This window comes from Daktulosphaira vitifoliae, unplaced genomic scaffold (assembly GCF_025091365.1).
Source record: "Daktulosphaira vitifoliae isolate Bord-2020 unplaced genomic scaffold, ASM2509136v1 Scaffold_5, whole genome shotgun sequence".
NCBI classification, from domain to species: Eukaryota; Metazoa; Arthropoda; class Insecta; order Hemiptera; family Phylloxeridae; genus Daktulosphaira; species Daktulosphaira vitifoliae.
This window is the reverse complement of record NW_026099576.1, coordinates 23,656,832-23,680,056: the sequence shown is the minus strand read 5'-3', so window position 1 is coordinate 23,680,056 and position 23,225 is coordinate 23,656,832. Positions and strand designations below refer to the sequence as shown.

At 23.4% G+C, this 23,225-nt stretch overlaps 2 protein-coding genes across 11 annotated transcripts; both read right to left on the bottom strand.

The window, feature by feature from the left end:
* Positions 1 to 3,179: 3,179 nt before the first annotated feature.
* Positions 3,180 to 14,705, bottom strand: LOC126908022 (uncharacterized). Of its 5 annotated transcripts, none has more exons than XM_050689827.1 (6): positions 14,247 to 14,705; positions 12,956 to 13,039; positions 10,942 to 11,680; positions 10,639 to 10,880; positions 4,285 to 5,023; positions 3,180 to 4,223 (listed from the first exon to the last, which is right to left on the bottom strand). In XM_050689827.1, the coding sequence occupies exons 2-6, from the start codon at positions 12,969 to 12,971 to the stop codon at positions 3,956 to 3,958; spliced, it is 2,004 nt and encodes a 667-aa protein (XP_050545784.1). In that variant the 5' UTR covers positions 12,972 to 13,039; positions 14,247 to 14,705; the 3' UTR covers positions 3,180 to 3,955. The 5 variants fall into 5 exon arrangements, with proteins under 5 accessions (XP_050545784.1, XP_050545786.1, XP_050545785.1 ...); XM_050689829.1 differs by lacking the exon at positions 14,247 to 14,705 and adding an exon at positions 11,832 to 11,886 and having other exon boundaries at positions 12,956 to 12,995; XM_050689828.1 differs by lacking the exon at positions 12,956 to 13,039 and having other exon boundaries at positions 14,247 to 14,703.
* On the bottom strand, positions 13,175 to 23,172 carry LOC126908023 (uncharacterized). 6 transcript variants are annotated; one of them, XM_050689834.1, is made up of 11 exons: positions 22,437 to 22,483; positions 22,200 to 22,271; positions 20,826 to 21,026; positions 20,073 to 20,272; positions 19,894 to 19,999; positions 18,636 to 18,848; positions 17,918 to 18,035; positions 16,627 to 17,431; positions 16,290 to 16,358; positions 16,071 to 16,240; positions 13,175 to 13,271 (listed from the first exon to the last, which is right to left on the bottom strand). In XM_050689834.1, exons 1-10 carry the CDS (start codon positions 22,437 to 22,439, stop codon positions 16,117 to 16,119), a joined length of 1,911 nt encoding a protein of 636 aa, XP_050545791.1. In that variant the 5' UTR covers positions 22,440 to 22,483; the 3' UTR covers positions 13,175 to 13,271; positions 16,071 to 16,116. The 6 variants fall into 6 exon arrangements, with proteins under 6 accessions (XP_050545791.1, XP_050545793.1, XP_050545792.1 ...); XM_050689836.1 differs by lacking the exons at positions 13,175 to 13,271; positions 22,437 to 22,483 and adding an exon at positions 22,990 to 23,172 and having other exon boundaries at positions 15,073 to 16,240; positions 22,200 to 22,276; XM_050689835.1 differs by lacking the exons at positions 13,175 to 13,271; positions 22,437 to 22,483 and adding an exon at positions 22,990 to 23,171 and having other exon boundaries at positions 15,073 to 16,240.
* Positions 23,173 to 23,225: the final 53 nt, after the last annotated feature.

Here is a 23,225-nt window from a genome sequence, read left to right as displayed (position 1 = left end):
TTTGACTTAGCTTAAATAGCTAATTTTATAATGCGAGGAAAGCGACGAACAGTTGCCGAATCGATAATACTTGTGCCTTTCATGTATAGGGTACGAGATTCAAATCTTTCTGTGGCAATTAATATTTTGAATTTTTTTAGAGTTAGAATAAAATTTTCAAATCATTTGATATTTATTTCATTTAGATTCAATAACTTCAATAAATATTAAGGATCCTATCACTATAGTGTCCCCTCGTAAGAAGAAATTTATATTCACGTTAATATTATTTTATTATGTGGTTCTTTTTGTGGCTACGATTTATTTTGCCAACCCTCACTAGACCTACTTTTTTCAACGATACGTCAAATATTTAAGTTAATGATTAGTTTAAGTTATTACTCTAAAAAATCGAAAAAATATTCCTTATTTAAATAAAAAGTAGCATAAGCAGCTTTTTCCATAAAGACAATTAAAATCATTAATTTCTAATATTCTTAAAGTATTTATTGTCAAACTAGATTTGATATGATAAAAGTATTCAATTACAAAAGTAAATAATTTTACTTTGTAATTTATTCATTTTTTAACTCTATTTGTGTGTCATACTACCAGTCTATAATATTACAAATTTTTTTGTAACATGTTGCTATATAAATTATAAATTGAAAAAAAAATGATTTTTAGTTTCAACTGAATTTAACGATGAATTTTTACAATTATAATCAAATTTTATAATAAGCTCAATTGAGTAAATCTTTTTAACAATTTTTTTAGATATATAATCATTAAAATTAATTAAATTCTAAATATTTCCATTGTAGAATCTTTTTAAACACCAAAAGTTAATTAGAAATTATTATTTATTTATTACGATAAAAATGTTAAAAATTCGAACTTTACTGATAAATGTACTGTAAATAGTAATTATAAAATTTCCTGATTGCATATTAATCTTAACAATTTAAATTTTTTTCNATATAAATTATAAATTGAAAAAAAAATGATTTTTAGTTTCAACTGAATTTAACGATGAATTTTTACAATTATAATCAAATTTTATAATAAGCTCAATTGAGTAAATCTTTTTAACAATTTTTTTAGATATATAATCATTAAAATTAATTAAATTCTAAATATTTCCATTGTAGAATCTTTTTAAACACCAAAAGTTAATTAGAAATTATTATTTATTTATTACGATTTATTACCGATTTTAATGAATAATTTGTCAAAAGATCACAAATCGTATCTAGTTGAAGACATTACCCTCAAAAATTGAAAAAAATTCCCTCGTTCCCCGTAAACGGGGGAATTTCCCCAAAAAATTACAAATTTAAAAATCGCTAATTTTCGATATTTTTTCAATTTTTTTTACTTAAAATTGCCATAACTTTTTTAAAAATGATCGAATCAATATAATTTTTTTTTTTATAGATACCTTAGATAATTACCTATCATTTTATATATTTTTGTGAACATTTGACCCTTTAACAGCCCAAAGGATGGGGTTTCAAAATGGTAACTTTTTTACAAAAAATTAACTTTTTCAACTTAACTTTTGAAAATGTTCCGGAAAGACTGACACTTTTATATATATCTTAAATTAAAGCTTATGTAATATACTTTAATTTGAAAAAAAAAAATTTGACCTCTGGATTTGTCTTCTCGGTAAAAATGACTACCGTATTCAAAAATTTGCTATTTTTGTGTTAAAGTTCTTGATATTATATTTTACATTTTTTAACATTATGTTGCTATAACTTTTTAAAAAATGCATGAATCAACTTTATTCTTTAATGATAAATACTTTATATATACTTCTTTCATTCGACATACTTTTTTTTAAAATCGGACCATTTCCCTTTATACAGGGGGGGTGCAAACCTTTTAAAATGCGTATAGAAAGTAGAACTTTTTCAACTTAACTTTTGAAAATGTTCCGGAAAGACTGACACTTTTATATATATCTTAAATTAAAGCTTATGTAATATACTTTAATTTGAAAAAAAAAAATTTGACCTCTGGACTTGTCTTCGTGGTGAAAACGGACATCAAAGTTAAAGAAAAACGTACGATTTCCGTGAAAAAAATCTCGATTTTATATGTTATATTATTTAATTTATATTTTATATAACTTTTGGAAAAATGTATGGATCAATATTATTATTTTTTTATAATAAATATTGATATACCCCTTTCATCTGGCACGCTTTTTTTGTAAATCGGATCATACCCCTTTAACAAGGGGGGTCAAAACTTTAAACATGCGTATTGTTACTACGATATTTTCAATTTAATTTTTGAAAGTATTCCGGAAATACTGACACTTTTAAATATATCTTAAATTAAAGCTTATGTAATATACTTTAATGTGAAAAAAAAAAATTTGACCTCTGGATTTGTCTTCATGGTAAAAATGACTACCGTATGCAAAAATATGCTATTTTTGTGTTAAAATTCTGGGTTTTGTATTTTATTTTATTTTAAAATACCTGACAAGGGGAGTACAGATTTTCATAAATATTATATAAATAAAAAATTAATATAGCATAGAAAGTTAAACTTATTTAAATTTGTTTACTTTTTTTAAGTCGAGAAAAATAACTTTGAAATTTGAACTAGCTTAAAAGNTTTTAAGTCGAGAAAAATAACTTTGAAATTTGAACTAGCTTAAATAGCTAATTTTTCAACCGACAGAAGCAACGTACGGTTGCCGAGTTGGTAAAATTTATGTTTTACACGCTTGGGGTACGAGGTTCCAACCCGCGTATGGCAATGAATTTTTTGCATTTTTTCTTAATTCTTTTTAAGTTAATATAAATTTTTAACTCGTTTGGTTTTTATCACATTTAGATTCAATAACTTCAATAAAGATCAAGGATCCCATCACTTTAGTCGCCCCTTGCAAGAAGAAATTTCTTATTCGTATTAAAATTATTTTACTATATTTTAAGTTTTCGCTTCGATGCAAAGCTGAGAAGATATTTTTTTGTGACTATCATTTATTTTCTCTGCTCTAACTTGACCTACTTTTTTCAACAATACGTCAAATTACTACAATTCGGATCTATTTATTGGTTATTTTAGTTAAAGTAAAACATTAAAATTAATTCAGTTCATATTTTAATTATAGTATCTTCTTAAACACCAAAAGATACTATGAAATTNGTTAAAATTTACAATTTTCTAGTGGATAAATAATAAATGATATTGTATCAAAAATTATTATATTGTTGTAAAATTAAATTTATATATATATTATGTTATTATAAGTACTGTTTGTTATATTCAGAAGATTACAAAACTTTTTTGCTAAAAACTGGATGATGTTCACTCACGAGTGTTGTTACCCTATACAGGCGTGATAGAAAGAACTCCCTAGTTTGAGATGATTAAATCTTAGTTCGGGTGAAAAAACAAAGTAAGTTACGTCATGAGAAAGCGTCATTATTCCATAGTTATCTCTTAAAAGCCTAGATTTGTTTATTAGTAATAGTTTGTTATAGAAAATGTACTAAAAATGATATTTAAAGAGTAATTTTTGAATTGTAAGGATATTTAAAAATATACTATAAAATATTTTATTTTAAGTTACAAGAATCTATAAATTTACAAATATAGAGTAAAAAATTAGTAATAAAAAGATGACTAAAACTTACTAGCTGGTAAGGGTGTATTTATGAGGAGCACATGCCCCTCGATCTCATTCCCAAAGTTCATGAAACTACTAAATTTTACCGAAAATGTATAATTATAAAAATCACTGATTTTAAAATGGAATTGTTTAAGTAATTTAGAAGTGAAAATATTTGTTTTCAATACCCGTTTTTACTCTACATTTAAAAATTTTCAAAACGAGGACTTCTTTCTTACGCACTGTATTTGAAGTATAATATGTTTAAAACATTTATAAAATTATTGTAAATAAATTGTTTATAAGCAAATTGCTAAGTTAATAAAGTTTAATATAATTCTATGTTGATAATATAAATAACCTACTTTTTTCATCAAGTTGGATAGTATTGAAATTGGGAATATCCTTGATATTAATTCTGGGTTTAATATCCAAGAGTTGATCTGTTAAGCTTCGACTATCGTCTTCTTCATCATTGCCAAACATTGGCCACTCAATATCAGCTCGAATTAATCCATTATTTTCCAGCAGTGTACTTAAATGTTCAAAAATATAGGCTCCATCAGCAGAAAAGTCCGAAGATATGCTACATGAAGATTTTTGATCCCTAAAGTCAGCATTGCTTTAAAAAATTATATGTTTTTAGATATTTTATAAAAACAATTTACCCAAGTTTGCTATCTGAACTTTGATCAACCTCATTTTGAAATAGCACAGTTGTGTCTACTCTAGGAGATTCTAAGCAAATATTTCTCATTTCTTGTGCCTTTTCTGCATAGTATTCGGCGAGTTTACTTAATCGTTCTAACAAACCAATATATTGGAATGAACTTAATGCCCGGTCTTGACTTGCATCACTCAAATTGCTTTCTAAGCACTTCGAAATATAATTTAAAATTTCATTATGATATTCTAAATTAGTTTTTGACATTTCCAAAATACTTCTTTCTATTTGAACACTCGAGTTTGTACAAGTTGAAGACAAAGGCAAATTTTCAATTTCCAGTGGAGACATTTTCAATAAATTATATATATATTTTATTAATTCTAGGTTAATCCAGGAATTATTGTTTGATTTACTCTTTTTGTTATTTTTATTCCTGATATATTCTTCTAGTATTTTGATAGTGCTATTATAAAAAGATTCTGGTAGTCCTGCATGTATTTTAGTTTCATTTAAAGAATGACTTTGATCATATTTATCAACACTGCTTACAGAATTTTTATCGTTAATTGGTACTTCATAATGATTTGTGTGAAACTCATTGAGTAACATACGCTTCTTTCGCTTAATCCAATTAAGCATATTGTTAATATTTTTTAATGATCTTTCTAACGGTGTCGAATTTTTTCTGTTCCTAGTGTACTGATGCATACATTGTTTGCGACAAATGTCTGAGTATGTACCTTAACAAATATAAATATAGTTAAAAAACAAAATTTTATTAAGAATTTGTTGAAATTAACTCTTTCAGATTCAAAATTGAATATACCTTCATTTTTAAACTATAAACTGGGTAATTACAAAATTTTAAGAAAAAAGTCATTTAATATTTACATTGTTAATATACAAAATATTCATAATACTTTTTCTATTTTGTGCAGTAGTTCCTCTGTAAACAAAAATTATTTTAAAATGTTTAAAACAAACCTGAGATGATATAAAATATTTTTGAAAATAATTTATCAATACAATTTATATAAATGGGGTATACTGTATATATTTTTTCAAAGTTATAATACGAACTTTATTCACTATATAAATTAATTTTTAAGTTGTATTATTATTAATCTATAAAACATATTGTAAGTATGATTTTTTTAAACTATAAAAATGTTTTATTAGATGTAATTAATAGATCTTTCAATGTATTATTTTGCTATAATAGTTTGGTAGAAGATGAGATATTAATAAAATATTCCGACAATGAAGAGCTCTTTTGAAAAAGTGGTAAATTATTATTTTATCAATTTTGTTTATTGAAAATAATAAAAATGATAATTTGACCAAATTAAAAATATTTTTATAATTAATTCAGAAAAACTATTTTTTTCCCTTCTCCCCAATGTTTTATGAGGTTCAAATCAAACCTAATTTTTCCTAATAATATTGCTTAATGATTTATCTAATGTTCTTGTATTATATCTATTTGATTGTATAGAAAATCAAAAAAAATTCTACTCTAGTTAAATATATGCTGTATAACTGTAATAAAAAACCATTTGAAAAATGAATTAATAAAATTTATTGAGATCATATTTAATATAACCTTAATGGTAAAAATTGATGAATTTTTTTTCAAGAATTAAATTTTTTTTATATCACCAGTCCTACTAGATTAGATAACACCATAACTCAGACAGATAAAATACCTTGAAACTTAAATATGTATAATTATTAGGTGTAGCTAAAAGGGGTGGTATAGAAGAAATGCCCCTCACCAAAAAAATAATTATTTTCTCTAAACACATCTCTATTTAAATAATAGTTCTCACTTTAATTAAATAGTGATATGCTTCATCCAAAATTCTTTTTGGATCCATGTCTGATACTTACGTATAATAATTTTCATTCATCAGGGTAGGATTTGTAAAGTAACATTTTGATCAGCCACACTTATAATACTATATGTTAGTGATTCTATAAAATATAAAACCAAAAATATCTGATCATTTAAACACCAGATAATAAATTTCAATTTGAAGAAAGTATTTCTAAAAATATTAAAAACATTTTTTTTAAAGATTAATACAAGAAATATTTATTTTAAATACATTTTTTACAAGTTTACAAATTAATTTTAATTGAAAATAGACTTTTGACTTTTGATTAAAAATCAAAATCAATAATAATTTGAAAACAATTAATTTTAAAAATTATATACTATATAATTAAAAGAATTACCAATCTGGGAATAATTAAGGAAATAGAAGTTGATGTTGCTTTTGGAATAATCGATCAATTTCTTAGAATTAAACACTATCTACAGATTTGCATCGAAGCGTTTCTTATGATAGTGATTTTAATCACTGTCAGATTAAATCTATACTGGACCCAACTATGCAACGTTCCCACTATGCCGCAACCCCATTGTGCTGGGTTTTTTTTATTGTTGTTAAAACGTACTGACTTCATAATAATTATCAAAATGAGTTTTATTTATTGTGTATTTATGATATGTATATTAATAGCTACAAGCAATTTATTTTATGATTTATCAATAAACATAGATTTGCATGAAAAATATTTTTAAATACTATTTTTTTTAGGAAAAATTAGTAGTGTTATGGTGAAAATATATAAAAATGAGCCCTTTCCATCATAACGTAATGAAAGGAGACAAAATTATAAATAGCTAGAGGCGGAAAATATGTGAATACATATTTATATAACATCTGTATATTTAAAAATTGAATATTAATAGGGGAGAATATTATCATTAGTATAGATGTATAATTTTACATAGGAACTCATTAACTTCAAATCATATTAATCATAAAAATTAAATTTCGTTGAACATTTTATTTGAAATTTTTTATTTTAATACTTGTGGCAAGTATTTATATATAAACAAACCCAGCATAGTGGGGACATGGTATAGTTGGATTTAGTTTAGATTTAATCTGACAGTGATTAAAATCACTATTACGCTTCGATACAAATCTGTAGATAGTGTTTAATTTAAAAAAAAATTGATGGATTATTCCAAAATCAACACGATTAACTATTTCCTTATTTACATACTGATTGCAAGTTTTATGATTTATAAGTGTAATATATGAATAAATATTAATATAGCAAATTAAATATAGTATGAAATTGATATTTAATAATTTTATATTGTATTATTTACGGAGAAATTATAAAAAATTATTAAGTAGTTATTTTATGGCAAACGTATATAAAAGTTAAAAATCATTATGTAATACTTAAAAAAAATTATTTATTTTTTATAAATAAATTTACTGGTCTACAAGGAATTTTTATTAGAGACCAATATATATTTTTCTAAACCCATTTTTGCGCAAATTTCAAATCTTCAATTAGAGTTTTGCATATAGCCTAAATAATAACAAAATTCTTCTAATTAGTATAAAAAATATTTATGTTTGATTATTAGATAACATATAAATAATCAATGTATATATTTTAAATTAAAAATAAGTTGTAAAAGTTCTACTTTTTATACGTATTTTTAAGTTTTGAACCAGCCTCTATAAAGGAAATGGTTCGATTTAAAAACATATGTAGTTTGTGTACTTGGAAGTCATATTTCCAATAGTGTGTAGATAACTTTATTAATAATAAAATATTAATTTAATTAAGTCATAGAATTTGTCCGAACATGGTAAGAGACATTAGGGCCGGTCTCACAATATGATTTCCATAATCGCAATTAAAAAAAAATTGGAAATGGATGTAATATATTCGTCTTGAAATATACTCCATTAAGACCAATACAAAGAATAGTCTAGGGATAATAATAGATGAGGAGATGAAAAGTAAAGTATTAGAAATAGCTAGGAAAAGTGGCAGAATTATAGTCCTAAAATTGATATTCGAGGAAAAAGTGCTGAATGTAATAAATGCCTATGCACCACAAGTAGAATGTGATAAAATAGACAAGGAAGTGTTTTGGAGAGAGATGGATGAGGTGATACAAGAAATATCAAGTATTGAAGATATGGTGATAGGTGGAGATATTAATGGACATGTCAGTAATGAGAAGTTTAAGAGGTATGATGAACTGTATGATAGACTACGAACAAAGGAAGGTGAAAAAAAAGTCTGTAGACTTGCAAAAGTTAGAGAAAAATGGTGTAAACATTATCACAATACAAGGTGTATAAAAAGTGATGACAAGAGGATGCTAACAATAATGACGATGTGGAAAGAGTATTTTGAAAAACACTGTAGAAGGAGTACCCAAGAGACATTAGAGGATATCTAATTGAAGGAGGGACTAGTAAATTTGATTAGTGAGAAAGAATGAAATAAGGATACCTGATGTGAGTGTAGATGATGTGGGAGATCGTGTCAAGTGGTAATTTAGGATAAGGGTTTAGCATTTGGAGATAGCGTATAATTGAGTACCAAGAGAGATTTTAAAATTCTAATTTTAGGGCTATTGCTGTGGAGATCAACTTAGATAGGATAGCATAAGGAACGAATATATAAAAGGGAATATAGATATAGCGTCAATCATGGATAAGATGAGAGAAACTAGACTTAAATGATTCCGTCATGTTATGAAGAGAGAAGATAATTCATTCCTACTCTTTTATAAATCTTCTGCTTACCATGTCTAGAAAAATGAAACTAATTTAATGAAATGTCTACGATGAATACTTAGTTTTTAAATTGTATATCCTAAGAAACAAAAATAATATAATTGTTTTATAAAATAAATAAAAGATTAAATTCATATTTGTAAATAAGTCATTTTTTATTATAAAACCAAACTTTCCGACTGTATTTTAAACGAGTAGACAAACAGTGTTGCTTCAAAATATAGGATAATGTAGTATAGGATAGTAATAATATAGGAATGTTTAAAACAATTTAATGTAACATTAAAAATGATGTAAATAATATATTATTCTTAAAAATTTTGATATTATTAGTAAACTGTATGTAAATTTAACACTATAAAAAATAATAATCAGTTGTGAATCTGAAAGAGCTTTAAATTGAAAAATATCAGTAAGCCGAAAAATTATTTTACTATTATGAACTATAAAAAAGAAAATGCTCACTATTAAGTTTTAATTTTACAAATGTTTTAAGATTTAAATGATAAAATATTTATATTTAAAAAAATTATATAAATATACAGTGACATATCGTATGATATGTCATAATATATCAGTGGCGTACCCAGAATTTTATAATGGTAGGCAAAGTTCAAAAATGAGCATTTATTGCTCATCACTTTGTTTAAGAGATAATTATTGTTATCATTGGGGTGACATAGGATCTGCAGCCCCTGGCTGCGCCACTGATATTGACTTAAATTATTTTTAGGTAACATCACCAATGAATAAACAGTTTTTCATCTTTAAAGTTCTTTAATGATTTATATTATGATGTTACACTCATAAAATTAAGGCACATTTGTTCTTTAAAAGCTATATGATAATGTAAGAATATTTATAATTAGCTTGTACAAACATATTATTAATTATTTTATGTTAAAATTTACAATTTTCTAGTGGATAAATAATAAATGATATTGTATCAAAAATTATTATATTGTTGTAAAATTAAATTTATATATATATTATGTTATTATAAGTACTGTTTGTTATATTCAGAAGATTACAAAACTTTTTTGCTAAAAACTGGATGATGTTCACTCACGAGTGTTGTTACCCTATACAGGCGTGATAGAAAGAACTCCCTAGTTTGAGATGATTAAATCTTAGTTCGGGTGAAAAAACAAAGTAAGTTACGTCATGAGAAAGCGTCATTATTCCATAGTTATCTCTTAAAAGCCTAGATTTGTTTATTAGTAATAGTTTGTTATAGAAAATGTACTAAAAATGATATTTAAAGAGTAATTTTTGAATTGTAAGGATATTTAAAAATATACTATAAAATATTTTATTTTAAGTTACAAGAATCTATAAATTTACAAATATAGAGTAAAAAATTAGTAATAAAAAGATGACTAAAACTTACTAGCTGGTAAGGGTGTATTTATGAGGAGCACATGCCCCTCGATCTCATTCCCAAAGTTCATGAAACTACTAAATTTTACCGAAAATGTATAATTATAAAAATCACTGATTTTAAAATGGAATTGTTTAAGTAATTTAGAAGTGAAAATATTTGTTTTCAATACCCGTTTTTACTCTACATTTAAAAATTTTCAAAACGAGGACTTCTTTCTTACGCACTGTATTTGAAGTATAATATGTTTAAAACATTTATAAAATTATTGTAAATAAATTGTTTATAAGCAAATTGCTAAGTTAATAAAGTTTAATATAATTCTATGTTGATAATATAAATAACCTACTTTTTTCATCAAGTTGGATAGTATTGAAATTGGGAATATCCTTGATATTAATTCTGGGTTTAATATCCAAGAGTTGATCTGTTAAGCTTCGACTATCGTCTTCTTCATCATTGCCAAACATTGGCCACTCAATATCAGCTCGAATTAATCCATTATTTTCCAGCAGTGTACTTAAATGTTCAAAAATATAGGCTCCATCAGCAGAAAAGTCCGAAGATATGCTACATGAAGATTTTTGATCCCTAAAGTCAGCATTGCTTTAAAAAATTATATGTTTTTAGATATTTTATAAAAACAATTTACCCAAGTTTGCTATCTGAACTTTGATCAACCTCATTTTGAAATAGCACAGTTGTGTCTACTCTAGGAGATTCTAAGCAAATATTTCTCATTTCTTGTGCCTTTTCTGCATAGTATTCGGCGAGTTTACTTAATCGTTCTAACAAACCAATATATTGGAATGAACTTAATGCCCGGTCTTGACTTGCATCACTCAAATTGCTTTCTAAGCACTTCGAAATATAATTTAAAATTTCATTATGATATTCTAAATTAGTTTTTGACATTTCCAAAATACTTCTTTCTATTTGAACACTCGAGTTTGTACAAGTTGAAGACAAAGGCAAATTTTCAATTTCCAGTGGAGACATTTTCAATAAATTATATATATATTTTATTAATTCTAGGTTAATCCAGGAATTATTGTTTGATTTACTCTTTTTGTTATTTTTATTCCTGATATATTCTTCTAGTATTTTGATAGTGCTATTATAAAAAGATTCTGGTAGTCCTGCATGTATTTTAGTTTCATTTAAAGAATGACTTTGATCATATTTATCAACATTGCTTACAGAATTTTTATCGTTAATTGGTACTTCATAATGATTTGTGTGAAACTCATTGAGTAACATACGCTTCTTTCGCTTAATCCAATTAAGCATATTGTTAATATTTTTTAATGATCTTTCTAACGGTGTCGAATTTTTTCTGTTCCTAGTGTACTGATGCATACATTGTTTGCGACAAATGTCTGAGTATGTACCTTAACAAATATAAATATAGTTAAAAAACAAAATTTTATTAAGAATTTGTTGAAATTAACTCTTTCAGATTCAAAATTGAATATACCTTCATTTTTAAACTATAAACTGGGTAATTACAAAATTTTAAGAAAAAAGTCATTTAATATTTACATTGTTAATATACAAAATATTCATAATACTTTTTCTATTTTGTGCAGTAGTTCCTCTGTAAACAAAAATTATTTTAAAATGTTTAAAACAAACCTGAGATGATATAAAATATTTTTGAAAATAATTTATCAATACAATTTATATAAATGGGGTATACTGTATATATTTTTTCAAAGTTATAATACGAACTTTATTCACTATATAAATTAATTTTTAAGTTGTATTATTATTAATCTATAAAACATATTGTAAGTATGATTTTTTTAAACTATAAAAATGTTTTATTAGATGTAATTAATAGATCTTTCAATGTATTATTTTGCTATAATAGTTTGGTAGAAGATGAGATATTAATAAAATATTCCGACAATGAAGAGCTCTTTTGAAAAAGTGGTAAATTATTATTTTATCAATTTTGTTTATTGAAAATAATAAAAATGATAATTTGACCAAATTAAAAATATTTTTATAATTAATTCAGAAAAACTATTTTTTTCCCTTCTCCCCAATGTTTTATGAGGTTCAAATCAAACCTAATTTTTCCTAATAATATTGCTTAATGATTTATCTAATGTTCTTGTATTATATCTATTTGATTGTATAGAAAATCAAAAAAAATTCTACTCTAGTTAAATATATGCTGTATAACTGTAATAAAAAACCATTTGAAAAATGAATTAATAAAATTTATTGAGATCATATTTAATATAACCTCAATGGTAAAAATTGATGAATTTTTTTTCAAGAATTAAATNAAATATATGCTGTATAACTGTAATAAAAAACCATTTGAAAAATGAATTAATAAAATTTATTGAGATCATATTTAATATAACCTTAATGGTAAAAATTGATGAATTTTTTTTCAAGAATTAAATTTTTTTTTATATCACCAGTCCTACTAGATTAGATAACACCATAACTCAGACAGATAAAATACCTTGAAACTTAAATATGTATAATTATTAGGTGTTGCTAAAAGGGGTGGTATAGAAAAAATGCCCCTCACCAAAAAAATAATTATTTTCTCTAAACACATCTCTATTTAAATAATAGTTCTCACTTTAATTAAATAGTGATATGCTTCATCCAAAATTCTTTTTGGATCCATGTCTGATACTTACGTATAATAATTTTCATTCATCAGGGTAGGATTTGTAAAGTAACATTTTGATCAGCCACACTTATAATACTATATGTTAGTGATTCTATAAAATATAAAACCAAAAATATCTGATCATTTAAACACCAGATAATAAATTTCAATTTGAAGAAAGTATTTCTAAAAATATTAAAAACATTTTTTTTAAAGATTAATACAAGAAATATTTATTTTAAATACATTTTTTACAAGTTTACAAATTAATTTTAATTGAAAATAGACTTTTGACTCAGCCATTGGTGCAACTAGAAAATATTTTTCGGAGGCTACATTTTTCCCTAAAATAAAATTTCTTTTATGAAAACATACAAAATCTTTGTGAATTTTAAGTAGTCCATTGAGCAGGTTAATTATGAAGAAAATTTATTATTTTTACATAAGAAAATAATGATTTTTATTAAATTGCTTCTGATTTATATATACAGTTATTATGTTAATTTTTTGATGTTATAACACTAATACAAAAGATAATAATATCTTAATTTGAGGTATATATATAAGAAGGTTCAGGGGAAAAACTGTTGTAGCCAATTTTTTTTTTTATTAGATATTTTATTAGCAGTAATATTAAGTAATGAAATCCATTTGGTCAAAAAAGTTTTCATTTTGTTAGTACTAAAGCATCAATTTTTGTTTTATTACTAAAGGGATATGAATTTATACTACAGTTTTCACCCTTTATCTGTATATATACAGAGTGATTCACTTATTATTAACTACTTAATTAAACGTAAAGTAAAAATAATATTAATACATTTTTTATTTGTTTATTTTAGTTCAATGTTTATCTCAATTTTTCAATTATTAAGTTTTTTTTATGTTTATCATTTATTCCTTGAAAGGGTGTCAACTTTAATTTCTTAATCAGCAACACCCCTAGTTAACTAGTTTATTTAATAGATAATGATCTAATTCAGAAAATAACTGCTTGATAATAACTTTTAGACCATTATTTGGGTAGTTATGAACAATTTATAGTAATAATTGGAGGTGAAGAGTGATTGCTGCAATTTTTATAATTTAACATTTCCTGGTTGTACTCTTCCTCTCACTTAGATATAAAAATGTCACTAACTAAAAATATTGAACTAAAAGAAACAAATAAAATAAATTATTATTACTATTTTTTTTTCGGTTAAATGAGTGGGTCATGATAAATGAATTGCCTATATATATGTGCGTGTGTTTATGATATTAAAGTTTTATAAAATTATAATTATAAATTATTACCATTTCTTAATGTTTTATATTACCTTTAAATTATTAAATCTATGAATGTACTAAGTATTTTGAAGTAACACTATAAAATACATGTATTACTAATATTTTTTGATTTTAAATAAATAAAAATTGATAACATTACACTATTAAAATAAGTTAGTTTTAAATTTTGTTTAAGTTTACTAAGAATAACTAAATTTTAAGATTGGCTCTAACTAAATTATCATTTTAAACAATTTTAAATTAAATTGTACACAATTTTTTTTTATTTTTTAATTACAGTAAGGTCATATTCATATGTCTTTCCACTAAAAAGCAAAAGTGACAACTTATATGTGTTATGGGTAATATGACATGGTGTATCACTGTTTTAGTAATTATGTAATAACTTATGTAAAATTTATACAATAACATGACTCTAACAACAGAAATACATTAATGGAATTTTTATCAAAACCACATTTTCATATTTAATTATTATATCAATTATAATAATTACCTAAATAAGAAGAAAAAATTTGTTAAGAAAATATTTATAAAGTTGGCAGTAAGAGTGGAGTAAAAAAAAATATTAAATTTTTATTGTTGGGCAAAAATATTGAGTTTGATATATTATAACAACATTTCAATATAGATATCTTTATTAAACAAGTCAATATATTATAATATTAAATTTGTCATAATACACAATATTTTTATCGAATATAGTCAAATTTCTTCCATAATGATATGATAATATACTTTCTTTTAATACAAAAATTTTGTTTCACATCATTTACTCATACATAAGGAAAAAGACTCGTCTGTTAAGTTAAAGTGATGTAATTCACAAAATGTATGTAGCCTGAGTTGGTGCAATTTTAAATAAAAAAAAGGGTAATACCCAACTGTTTAATATACAAATTAAACAAAGATTATGTCAATTTTTTAACTTCTTAAATAATCTTGAAATGTATTGTTTGCAATTCTCAAAATTTTTCGATTTAATGAGCGAAAATTACATCTAGCATATGATTACCTCCAGAGTTTTGGCAAACAGTTATTTAATGATTACTTGGGCACAGATGGTACATTAGTTTTATCAATCTCAATTTGTTTTTAAAGAACATTGGTTTACGATTTGTTTTTGAAAAAATTTTACTTGACATATTTAAAATTATATTAAAAATATTAACAAATTCATATTTCACAAAAAAATTTTTCTAGAGGAGTAAGACTATAAGAAGGGAATTAAATGTTTATTTGGTGAAATTAACAAAACTGTCTGTGGGTAGTAGACATCAAATTCAATGAGTGGATAACTGTCTGTTGAAACTCCAGAGGTGATCATATACTAGTAATTCTGGACCATTAAATTGGAAATTTTTGATGATGTCAATAAAAAAAAGTTTTGAAATTTGGTTCATCTTATATTAAGTTACCTGAAGTTTTAATTTTAAGTGTTTATTTATAGAATGTATTAATATATTATCAATAAAGCATTTTACATTAATACTAAATAGTTAAATTCATTAAGGATTGGTTAAGAAAAAAAATTTTTTTTTAAAGTTAATTTATATTTTTAATAATGGTAAAATGTAAATATTAACAGTATTATAATATACATTATTAAAAAAATAAATATATATGAACTATTAAAATTGATTTTATATTTGTTTTTTTACACTTAACTAATTAAAATTTTTCTTATACAAAAGTTTTTAATATTATTTAATCTATTCATATTGAATGAATTTTTTTAGAATAAGAAATACAAACATTAGCTCTTTAAAACTTCAATATTTAAAAGAAACTGCATTTTGTAAAATTTAGTATATCATTATGTATCAATAATTTATAGTTTAAATTATAATTACCTCTTACTTTATATTATTATTAATGCAATGATTAAGCTAATTTGTTTTATTTACAAAATGATTTTACTGGATTTACAGCTAAAAGTAAATCAGTTAAACTTTTATCATCATCATTATTACTGGTTTCAAACATTGGCCAATCATAGTTTGGTTGTATAAGTCCTTTTTCTNGTTTCAAACATTGGCCAATCATAGTTTGGTTGTATAAGTCCTTTTTCTTTTAAAAGTGTGCTCAAGTGTTCTAAAATACAATTTTCGTCTATTGATGATGAATATTTAGGGCTTTCTCTAAAAAAAAAAAATAATTATTTTGTTTCAATAAATTAAACTAAATTGTTTAATTGGAAAATCGGAACACAAATTTGGTAACATAGCTCAAGTCTCATCCCATTCTAGTTACTTGATAATGGTTTCTAAAAGAAAAATTAAATAACATAATATGTTTGCTCAATTTAGTCATTTGACCAAAATAAGCATGTACTATTAAACATATAAGGCATAAAATAAAAAATTTTGTTGTGATGTTCCAAATCTAATTAATATTATTTAAACTTACTGTGATATATTTTGAATTTTATTATTAGTGGATATGATTGAAATTTCAGATAGGTCTTGTGGAGATTCTTCACAAATATGTTTTAGTTCTTTTGTTGGTTCTATGTAGCATTCCGTTATTTTTTGGAGACAGTTTAGAACTCTGATATTATTGGGCGAATCAAGATCAATATCTTTACTTATATTAGGTACTTCTTTGGTTAATTTAAATATTTCATTATGTAACTTTTTATAATATTCTAAATTATCATTTGATTCATTAAGTACACTTTTTCCACTTATATCGCTTGAGTTGGATGAAGTTGATATAGAGAGATTGGCAACATCCGATGGACTCATTTTTAACAACATATTAATGTACCTCATCAAATCATTATCAATATTTGGCTTATAATTTAATAAATCATTTTTGTTTTTTTCCTTTGAATTTTGCTTCACCATAGTTTTAGATTTGGAAGAAGTAGTATGTTTATCAATATTTATAGTACTTTTATTTGGTAAACTAGCAGTATTAGTTGGTTTAATTGACGTACATATTCTTTGTATTTTTGCTGATTTTGTTGGATATTTTAAATTTTTATATAGCTCATCAGATAATTTTTTTTTTTTTGTATCAATATGATCTAACATACTTTTAATATTGGCTAATGGAATTTTTTTTTTTTGTGTATTTTGAATTACTTTTAAATGTTTTTCATGCCTATCTGGGAACTCAACTAAATTATTCTTTTCATTAATGCATTTATCAATCTTTTTTAAAGAACAAATTGAAGAATTTAGTTTTAAATCATTTAAGTCCATATTTTCTAAAAAAAAAGTTACAAAATTATTATAATAATAAATTCTAGTGTTGATTATACTGTAACAATGTATATATCAAAATTATATTTTTATCAAAAATGATAAAATAATGTTTTTGAACATTTTTTTTTAAATATATAATTTTAGGGAACACTTAGTTTTATTTTATGTTATGAAAATAAAATTACCCCTTAAATTAGAACATGCATTATTCAAATTTTTTTTTTGTTCATCCAAAAACATTAACCTTTAAACTGAGATACACACCGTTGTATTATAAATGACAATATGATAATATCATAGTTAAATATAATATTAATAACCTAAAATTTACTAAATATCAATCAACTTTTTTAAAAATACTTTAATGAAATAATACATTATTTTTATTTTTTTAGTTATTAAATATTTTGAGTATAATATTCAAAGTTACAGTGGACTATTCTTATGATTTAACCCGGGTTATTAAATAATTAAAAAAAAAAACTTACCCATACATTTCCTTGCACAATTTACTTTGGAACTGTCACTTACATGTTTATTTTGCATATCTTCATATTGATTTTTAATTTCTTTTGAATCATTTTTTAAGTTTGCAGACAGGATATTCTAACAAGTATTTATTTTTTAATTATACATAGGAATTTTTAAAATTATAATGAAATAACTTAAAACAAAAAACATTTGTTCAAAAATAATTTAAAAGTAAGAAAATTTCTTTTGATTGGATTTGATAAAACTTTAATTGAGCAACTAGTGAATGATTAATGACCTCATTTTATTTAATACTATTTTTTTAAAGAATATAAGGCGAAATCTTAAAACAACTTTAAATCATAATGAAAAGTTGAAAGAAATGAGGAAGTTTTAAAAGAAGAATATTAAGGATGATCCAGAGACAAATTTACTAACCAAACATTCAATAGTTTTACTAATTGATTGTATAGTTTGTAGTAAGAGAAAACAAGGAATGAACTAATATTGTACTTAGGATCTACTATAATAAAAATATTATTAATTTAAAGTTAAAAAACTAAAAAATATTAAACTCAAAGCCACAAAAAATTAATGAAATGTAGGTTATTAGTATTTTTCCCAAATTTAAAAAAATTCCAATCCATCCCAAGATAAACTAATTTATTAATATTGAGTGCAAACAACAAGCTTTTTATTTTGTTCTTAATTGGTTTTTTTTCATTCTTAGAATACCTGTGTTTTACAACAAATTTCTTGTTCTTCTGAAGATAATTTTTTCAATTGATCAACTAAAGTTTTATACATTTCTATATTTTTTTCCAATTGAGTGAATTTAAATACAGTTTCTTTGTTTTTTTCAGGTTCAATATCTAACTTAGATTTTAAATTATTAGGTTCTTCATTTTCTTTATTAATTGATCTGGACCATGGTTTTGAAATATTTGACTGTGGTTGGTAAATATATTGATTATTTTTGGTTTAATTTAAATTTTATTTCAATACATAAAAATAAAGCAGAGGCGTCATTTTAAATTTTACTTGAATGGGGAAAATTGTGAACTGGCCCATTATTTTATAAAGCTGATTGTTTTGCTCATAGTTAATTTCTTAATAACTGATAAAATGTTACACTTTAGACAGAACTTTTTCTAAAATTTGATAATAATAAATATTTAGGACCTACTTATTTCAGTTAGGAAAACATGGTGTCTCGATATGTAGGTACCAAAAATCTACATTGTAGTACTGTGCTATAAAAATTTTCCCATCCTCTCTACCACAAGCAATAACTTGTGAAAATCTTGAACATAATAGATAAATAAAATAAATGACTTACAATTTTTTATGAAAGAACTTTTAAAGCCATAAAGACAATTATAAATATATGATGTGGTCACATCACAACTCCAGTTTTATGTTAAATGGCGACTGGAACATTCTCATCCAACAGGTCGCGTTATACCAGGTAATAAGTACTGACAGTCTGGTTTTCACTTCCTAACTGAAACTTGCACGGTGACTGTACTTAATAAATATTGTTTTACTCTTATTAAATAATATAGATATCCTATTTATCACTATTTACATATGGGTTCGTAACTATTATTTATCTAATACCAAAAAATCTATCTCTTATATTCAAATGTATAAGAAATTACAGTAAAAAATTTATTAACCAGGGCTTTTAAGGTCAAAAACAATGATACAATTATCAGAATTATCACTTTAAACATATGATTGTAAGTTTCAAAATTACACACATAAAAAAATTTAAGATATTAAGTTATTAAATAGCTTTAGTTGTTATCAAGATGGGCCAGAATAGGCTTGCTCAAAGTACGGCCTAGTCAGCAAGAATATGGGTTGAATGACTATAGTTTTCACTAAAAATTAGACTAGAGCGAATGTCATCTAAGTAACCATTTCCTAAATGACACCTCTGAAATAAATATAAATTTAACAATTGGTAAAATTAAGAATATTGTTTTACCTTCATAGAGCTATAATCAGAAATGCTGGATTCATCTAAAATAGTTTGACTCTGAATAAGAATGCATCTGTTTTTTTTGTTATTTTTTAGGTCAACATCATAACCACTAAAAAATAGAAAAGAAAAAATTTTTGTATGATGTTTTTAGTAATATATATTAATATATTTTGAGTATTTACACTTTCGGAACACTTGTAATTAATGAAGAACGAATTTTTTCTACTGTTTTAATATAATGAGCTTTTTTTTCTTTCATTTCTAAATCCATTTTTATATTTTCCATCATGTGATCTTGTTTCTTTTTAGCTTCTACTCCTCTAGAGAGTGCTTTATAACGGTTTATTAATCTTTTTTCAGCTAACTGTATGTTAGGGTTGCCCTAAAAATTTAAAAATAAAAATAATTTTAAATATATACATATTTAGTAAAGTAGAAATAGTATCTGGGCAGCATTATTCAACAGAGAAAATTATACTAAGCAATTTTCACATAATTTAATTACTGAAATAAAAAAAATTGTATACTTAATTATTAATTACCTTAAAAGAGTAATTTTGACAAATTAAACATTAATTTATATTAAAAATTAAGTTTAATATTTTATGTAAGTCATTTAATTTTCACATTATTTAATGAAATTAATTTATAATATCAAGAATATAATAGTGAAGTAAATATTTGTATATTTCATTTCATAAATTACTGTTGTGAATATTCAATATTAATTTTACATAAAATAATTAGAATTTTGATTTAAAGGAGGTAAGTTCCAAAGTCCTTCTAAACATAGTATCTTTTTTTAAACATAATTAAGCTTAGGAAGACATTTTAAGCAATATAATCTCGACATGAATTATTCAAAATATCTTATAATTTTAATAGCATATAAATGATGTTTTAATTAAAAATACTTATTCATAAAATAAAATTACCTCTTCTGAAGCTAATGAATACCCATTACCTATATCTTGGATTAAATAACTAAAATCACTTTTTAATTTATTTAAAATTAATGACTTATATTTTTGTTCATTTTGATATCTTTCTATCTCAAGGTCTTCATATTCATTTTTAGTAGAATAAAAAACACTATCTCGAATTTTTTTGGAAATTTCTTTTGACTGATTTCTTACCTTCAAAAAAATGTTTTTTTAATTAATCAACACAATAATTTGTACCTAAATAAAAAATCCAGTACAGTGGGGTCGCGGCACAGTTGGGATGTGGCATAGATGGGTCCAGTATAGATGATATCTGACAGTGATTAAAATCACTATCATAAAAAATGCTTTGATGCAAATCTGTAGATAATGTTTAATTTAAAAAAATTAATGGATTATTCCAAAAGCTACATGATCTCCTATTTCATTATTTATATTCTGATACAAGTTTTATGATTTATAAGTGTAATATATGAATAAATATATACATTAATAATATATAAATATAAATAGTACTTATCTTAAAAAAAATAAAATGATTTATACATTTTTCAAAAAGTTATAGCTTAATAAAGTTAAAATATAAAAAATAGTTTCTTTACAAAAATCGTATTTTTTTTATTAACTTTGATGTTTTTACCGTGAAGACAAAATAAAGACTAATATACTTAAATATTAAAAAAAATTAAAGCTTATGTCATAAGCTTTAATTTAAGAAATATATAAAAGTTGTCATTTTGAATTCTCACTGTGGGCAGGTAAAGGGTCAAATTTATAAAAATAATATACAAAATGATTGGTAATTACCTCACGTATCTATATAAAACAAAAATTATATTGGTTTAATCATTTTCAAAAAATTTATGGCAGTTTTAAATAAAAAAAATTGTCAAAAATTAGGGATTTTTAAATTTATAATTTGTTTGGAGATTTCCCCCATTTAAATGGAATGAGGTAAATTTTTTCAATTTCTGAGCGTAATATTTTCGACTAAATATGATTTGTGATCTTTTGACATATCGGTTCGGTAAGAGCTGAGAAAAAGTGGTAACAAACACACAAAAAAAAAAAAAAAAATACATTATAATAAAATTAATACCTTCTCAGCTTTGCATTGAAGCTAAAAATAATTAAATTTTATATACAGCTATGAATAAAATTACAAGTGAAGCGAATAATTTATTTTTAGCATAAACCATAAAATATTTGAAAAAATATTAAAATAAACTATTGAATAGTTTGAATAAATAGTTAATATTTTTCATTACTTATATTTAAAAATCTGGATAATTTATAAATTACTTTTTTTCTATTTTGTAAGATAATTTATAATATTAAAAAAAGTCTTTAAATATATCTTATTACTTGAACTATTCTAATTTTTCTTCTTTTTTCCCAATCATTACGATTTTTTAGATCTATGTCCATTGTGTACATCTAAACTTATAAAAAGAAAAAAATTAATTTAAAATATTGGAGAAAAGGATTGAAACATTAAAATTTTAAATAATTCTTGAATAAAATTTGTCAAAATACAATTTTTACACTTCTGTGTAAAACCGAAATATTAGAATTGAATTTGATATTTGTTTAAAATATTACCATGACAACATACTTTTTTCACATACGACGGAAAATTTAAATAGAAATTATGTTGTACAAATATTTTTTTTTTCAGAAACAGATGCCTTAATAACCCTAAGAAAAAATGTACCCAATCAATACATTTCTGTGATTTTACAAAAATATTTCTATTACTACGCTATTTATCTACATTTAAGTATAGACATGTGATTTTGATTTAAGTGAGAATATAATTTTTATTTTTTAGAACTTTAATGCACCAAAGTTCTGAATTTTATTTACTCTTAAAAATAATATTTCATTAAACTAACATCAAAATAATATTATTATTATTAAATGCACACTTATATAATTATATAGTTTTACTCAAATAGGAAAAATATATTTGTAAACAAATATATACACAGTGATTTTTTTACAATTACATTATAATACTTCTGAAATATGCGCACTTAAAATTATCATAAGCATAACTCTTAATGTATAGCCATTATTTTAATTGAACACATAATTATTTGTAAAACTAGTAATAATTCAGACAGATGTAAATATATGTAAGTAGTATTCTTACTTAATTATATGTTAGTAAAACATATTAGCCTGAACTCCTAAAAAAAATAATATATCCCTTTTTTGTCAATTATTTAATTAAAAAAAGTTAATCTTAGACTAATGTAAAATTGACTTCTCATTTGTTATTATGAAATCAAATCATACTTTAGAGTATTACTTTTTATAATTACTGGACTTTTAACTGTTGTCACTTATTTATTATCATCGAATTAAGAGAAAAGTAATACAAATATT